The sequence below is a fragment of the Haematobia irritans genome, chromosome 5, assembly GCF_050003625.1.
Source record: "Haematobia irritans isolate KBUSLIRL chromosome 5, ASM5000362v1, whole genome shotgun sequence".
Lineage (NCBI taxonomy): Eukaryota > Metazoa > Arthropoda > Insecta > Diptera > Muscidae > Haematobia > Haematobia irritans.
The window spans coordinates 127,241,580-127,247,732 of record NC_134401.1 but is presented as its reverse complement, the minus strand read 5'-3'; the positions used below and the strand labels follow the sequence as shown (position 1 = coordinate 127,247,732).

At 33.4% G+C, this 6,153-nt stretch overlaps 1 protein-coding gene across 1 annotated transcript; it reads left to right on the top strand.

Moving 5' to 3' along the window:
* The first annotated feature begins 257 nt into the window (after positions 1 to 257).
* Positions 258 to 2,046, top strand: Acsf3 (Acyl-CoA synthetase family member 3). Its single transcript, XM_075310486.1, has 3 exons — positions 258 to 432; positions 493 to 697; positions 837 to 2,046. The coding sequence occupies exons 1-3, from the start codon at positions 370 to 372 to the stop codon at positions 1,976 to 1,978; spliced, it is 1,410 nt and encodes a 469-aa protein (XP_075166601.1). The 5' UTR covers positions 258 to 369; the 3' UTR covers positions 1,979 to 2,046.
* The last annotated feature ends 4,107 nt before the right edge of the window (positions 2,047 to 6,153 follow it).

Sequence of the window (6,153 nt, the reverse complement as noted above, 5' to 3'; positions counted from 1 at the left end):
GATAGTTGCATATAGCACCCACATAAGCCAATCCCCAGATTTGCCTCCTTGAGACACATTTTAAGGAAATCTTGCGAACATTTTCGTAATATATGTGTAATTATATTATTTTCGTTTCCAAAAGTTGTTCTGGGTACATTGTTTGCAACTAAGGAGTTTTGGTTTTTTTTTAAATAAACGTTCTTAAATGGGGTTGTGTGCTCCAAACTGTCATTTCTATTACTAAAACTGCTTGACTGTATACAGTGTTTGTGAAAATTTGTATGAAAAATACCTTTTTAATTAGGCCCTGAATTATTCATTGAATTATATGTATCAAAAGGTCTTTCGCATATACATCAAATGTCAAAAAATTAAATATTATCGAAAATGAGATATTTACAACCACTTCAATTTCCCTATTATTTTCAACGTCGTCTATCTTCGATTGCGGTAAGAGGAATCATTGATTTTATTTAACCATTTGCTATTACCATATGAATTTTTAATTAGGGGCATCCCTTACGGCCAGAATATCTATCCAAACTACGAGATTGTTTTCGGTTTGAAGAGCATAAACAAATTGTTGTTCCCATATTTAAAAAGGCTTTGCTTCATGGAAATCATGTGGCAGTGAGAGATAGTACAGGCGATTATTCATATTTTCAATTGTATGTGAACTCAAAACGTCTTGCTCGACAAATTTCTAATATATGTGGTAAGTGTATGATAAATGACAAATTTAAGAAAAGAAGCTCTTCAAATAAAGTCGGTGAAGGATCCATTTTGAACTCATCTCAAATGTGGACATAAAAAAAATATTGACCTAATATTAATGAAATTTTTTATACTTTTAGGTAGTGGTTCCAACTCTTCGGTTGGACTTCTTTTTTCCAATGATGTCTTACCAATTCTATGTCTATGGGCATGTTGGATGTCTGGACAAATTGTGATACCCTTGAAAACTAAACAAACGTTTGATGATCTTTCCAACATCGTTGCTGAAAGTCAAATGAAAATGCTTATAAGCCCAAAAATGAATGGAGCATTGGGTCGTCAGTTGGCAGAAACCCATCAAATAGCTTTATTGTCCTTGGATCAAGGATTTTTGAAGAATACCAATCATCATCAGTTTAATTTGAAACGGGAAATATTTATGACTGATAATTTAGTGTTCTTTGAGAGTTCATTGCAAAATATTTTCTATACAAATGGAAATGCAATGAAAGTTTATTTTTCCAAATCTAAGGAAGCTCATTTACTCTCCCATAGACATATCAACAATCAAATGAAAGAATTAATTAATGTCTGGAGTATAACATCAAATGATCGTATATTGAATATCTTACCATCGCATCAGATTTCCAGTTATATAGGAACTACAATCTTTCCTTTGGTTGCTGGTGGAACTTTACATATTCATGATCCTTTTAATCCCGTGAATGCTTGGAGTCTAATATTGGGTATAAATGTTCCCATAAAAGAACGTATTAACTTGGTCATAGCCGAGCCACAAGTATATGCCAGTTTGTTAATGGAATATGAAAAACTCTTTTCACATGACACTAAAATGTTGCAATATGTAAAGGATTATTGTTCCAAAAATATTCGTTTAATGATATCCTGCAATGATAAATTGTCTCAAGATGTATTCTCCAAGTGGTTGGAAATTACAGGTCACACAATATTTGAAAATTTCGATATTACTGAATTCAAGGCATCTAAAGAAAACTGTATTCCAGAGGCCCATGAAAAGTATCCTATTAAAGATGACAATGGAAAATTGATAATAGAAAATAGAAATTTACGTATTATAGATTCGAAAAATAATATTCTCATGGAATCGCATGGAAGGTTTAAAAAGAAAATCTATACAACATCAAATACTGTAATAGGAAATCTATGGGTGTCTTCTTACGAAGGTACAGCCTATGTGAAGACAGGTGATATAGTGTACTATCAAGAAGGGATTTTCACGATTTTGGGACGAGAAAAGTAAACCCCTATGTAGAGTTTTTGAATAATGGTATGAATAAAAAATTAACTCATTTACAACAAAAAATCATTGGAAAAAAACTGCTCTCCCATTTGAGTTATTCTATAGACATTGAGCTAACCATAGAATCGGGCAGCACTCGTTGATAAGATAAAAGTTCACCACATATGGACTCTGAGTCCACCATATGTGACTATGACCTAAACTATAGTCGTAAAAGTACGGCTATAAACTATAGTCGTAAAAATGAGTCTCGCCGCGCATTTAGTCTCCCTTATGAATCATATTTTTATACCCTCCATCATAGGATGGGGGTATATTAACTTTGTCATTCCGTTTGTAACACATCGAAATATTGCTCTAAGACCCCATAAAGTATATATATTCTGGGTCGTGGTGAAATTCTGAGTCGATCTAAGCATGTCCGTCCGTCCGTCCGTCTGTTGAAATCACGCTAACTTCCGAACGAAACAAGCTATCGACTTGAAACTTGGCACAAGTAGTTGTTATCGATGTAGGTCGGATGGTATTGAAAATGGGCCATATCGGTCCACTTTTACGTATAGCCCCCATATAAAGGGACCCTCAGATTTGGCTTGTGGAGCCTCTAATAGAAGCACATTTCATCCGATCGGGCTGAAATTTGGTATATGGTGTTGGTATATGGTCTCTAACAACCATGCAAAAATTGGTCCACATCGGTCCATAATTATATATAGCCCCCATATAAACCGATCTCCAGATTTGGCTTGTGTAGCCTCTAAGAGAAGCATATTTCATCCGATCCCGCTGAAATTTGGTACATGGTGTTGGTAGATGATCTCTAATAATCATACGAAAATTTGTCCACATCGGTCCATAATTATATATAGCCCCCATATAAACCGATCCCCAGATTTGGCTTGTGGAGCCTCTAAGAGAAGCATATTTCATCCGATCCAGCTAAAATTTGGTACATGGTGTTGGTAGATGGTCTCTAACAATCGTGCTAAAATTGGTCCACATCGGTCCATAATTATATATAGCCCCCATATAAACCGATCCCCAGATTTGGCTTGCGGAGCCTCAAAGAGAAGCAAATTTCATCCGATCCGGCTGAAATTTGGTACATGATGTTGGTATATGGTCTCTAACAACCATGCAAAAATTGGTCCACATCGGTCCATAATTATATATAGACCCCATATAAACCGATCTCCAGATTTGGCTTGCGAAGCCTCAAAGAGAAGAAAATTGCATCCGATCCGGCTGAAATTTGGTACATGATGTTGGTATATGGTCTCTAAGAACCATTCAAAAATTGGTCCACATCGGTCCATAATTATATATGGACCCCATATAAACCGATCTCCTGATTTGGCTTGTGAAGCCTCAAAGAGAAGCAAATTGCATCCGATCCGGCTGAAATTTGGTACATGATGTTGGTATATGGTCTCTAACAACCATTCAAAAATTGGTCCACATCGGTCCATAATTATACATGGACCCCATATAAACCGATCTCCTGATTTGGCTTGTGAAGCCTCAAAGAGAAGCAAATTGCATCCGATCCGGCTGAAATTTGGTACATGGTATTGGTATATGGTCTCTAATAACCATGCAAAAATTGGTCCACATCGGTTCATAATTATATATAGCCCCCATATAAGCCGATCCCCAGATTTGGCTTGCGAAGTCTCCAAGAGAAGCAAATTTCATCCAATCCGGTTGTAATTTTGAACATGGTGTTAGTATATGATCTTAAACAACCGTGCCAGAATTGGTCCATATCGGTCCATAATTATATATAGCCCCCATATAAAACGTTCTCCAGATTTGACCTCCGGAGCCTCTTGGAGGAGCAAAATTCATCCGATCCGGTTCAAATTAGGAACGTGGTGTTAGTATATGGTCGCTAACAACCATACAACAATTGGTCCAATCACACAAAAATTGGTCCATATCGGTTAATAATCATGGTTGCCACTAGAGCCAAAAATAATCTACCAAAATTTTATTTCTATAGAAAATTTTGTCAAAATTTTATTCGGTTCATAATGAAATGTTCATCATCGTCAAAATTTTATTTCTATAGAAAATTTTGTAAAAATTTTATTTCTATAGAAAATTTTGTTCAAATTTTATTCGGTTCATAATCATGGTTGCCGCTCGATAAGCGTGACCGCAACTTAAGTAATTCGATTGTGGATGGCAGTGTTTAGAAGAAGTTTCTACGCAATCCATGATGGAGGGTACATAAGCTTCGGCCGTATATACTTGTTTTTTATTATTATCTTTCAATCGAACCCCAATACATGTTACAATTTGAAATGAAACTTTAACCGCTGAAGTAAGTTTTCTAGATTGGAACTTGGTTATCATAGAGCCTTGTCAAAGTTTATAAAAACGTCAATGAATTTACTTAATTTTTAAACCCACCACAATAGAGTGGTGATTGGGGATCTGATTCAAATTCCATTTTTTGGATGTGAAATGGACAATTGGGTGATATTTGATAAAATTAATAATTTGTAAAATATTATATTTGATGTTTAATACAATACATTATCATTTGTCTGAAAATACTGAACTCTACATTGTAAAAATATTGTTCTCAGGCTAAAGATTTCATGTCCTTAAAATTCGAATGCTTTTCAATGAAGTCGGTTTGTCTTTATAGTTCAGTGATTCGACTTAAAACTGGGTGTCTTCACATGAAAGAAAATTTTGTTTGACTAAGAATAACTTGGTTTTAATAATTGTGACAAATTATTTAAAACTATTGAAATTGTCTTTAAAAAAAAAAAACAAGTAGAAAGTCGGGCGGGGCCGACTATATCATACCCTAAACCACCCTTACTGAATTAGTAATCATAAGAATTTGTGGGATAACATTGATATAGGTCTGGGAGATAAACCGCAGTTGCATATTTATGCAAATTATGGGGTACATGTTTATGGGTGCTTTGTCTCAATCTGACTAAAGCTCATAGTCAGTGTTACCAGGGAAAATGTTCGGTTTACCCTACAAGGAAAAAAAAAATTCCCTATTTTCCCATACATTCCCAAACAATTTTCCCTACAATATTTTTTGTTAAATTTAAACAAAATGGTTCTAAGTACTTTATTATTTTAAAACATTAAAATGCAACGTATATATCCTAGAAAATAAATTTGTATTACCAACACGGTTGCCACAGTTGGTAGACTGTATTTTTTTAATCTCTATAGAAACAAAATTTTGGGAAAAGTTTCTATAAACAATTTTTTTTTGAGAAATTTTTCTAGAGAAATAAAATTTTGAGACAAAATTCCATAGAAATAAAATGTTGAGAAAATTTTTTATAGAAATAATATTTTGAAAGAAATTTCTATTGAAATACAATTTTGACAAAATTTTCTACAGGAATAAAGTTTTGACATAAATTTCTAAAGAAATATTTGTTTGGTGGATTTGTGATAATTTTCAAATTTTGTTAGAATTTTTTTGGCACGAGTGGTAACTGTTGTTACCACACATTGTTAAAGATCAAGCCTTGCCGACTTCTAATATCCTCCTCTACACTGAAAAAAATATTGTCGTGAGGTCAAAGATGTCATGTCTTTAATATACGAATACAAATTTTGCTTAGCATATAAGACGCATTTCTCTAAAATATTTATTTCCTTGTCCAAAAGTCGATAAACTTTTCAATGAAGTCGTATTGTCCTTATAATTAAGTGATTTGACTTAAAAATGTGAGTCTTAACATGAAAGAAAAAATTTATAGGCTAAGGTCAACTTGACTTTAATAATTCAGAAAAATTCTTTAAATTTAATGAAATTGTCTTTAAATTTGTTGTCTTTTTGCATCTTGACTACAAAGCAAAAACTTTTTCAAATATAGGACATGTTTTTCAAAACTTTATTTTAAAGAAGTTTTTTACTTCAAACATAGCATAATTTCTACTGGAAGTCGAGTCCTAATTTGGAAAATAAAGTTGCCGTTAACTCGTTTTTAAAGGACTTTGATAGCATATTAAGAAAAAAAGCTGAGAAAGCGAAAAATTAAAATTTGCTTCCTAGAAGCAAGTACACAAAACCTAAATTTAAAAGAGAATTGTGTCTTAAAAGTATCCTTACTTGTATTCTCCGCTTCTTTGGCTCGGAATCAATACCAAATTTTTTTAAAGTAAAGACAAAATCTTTGGAAATGGGT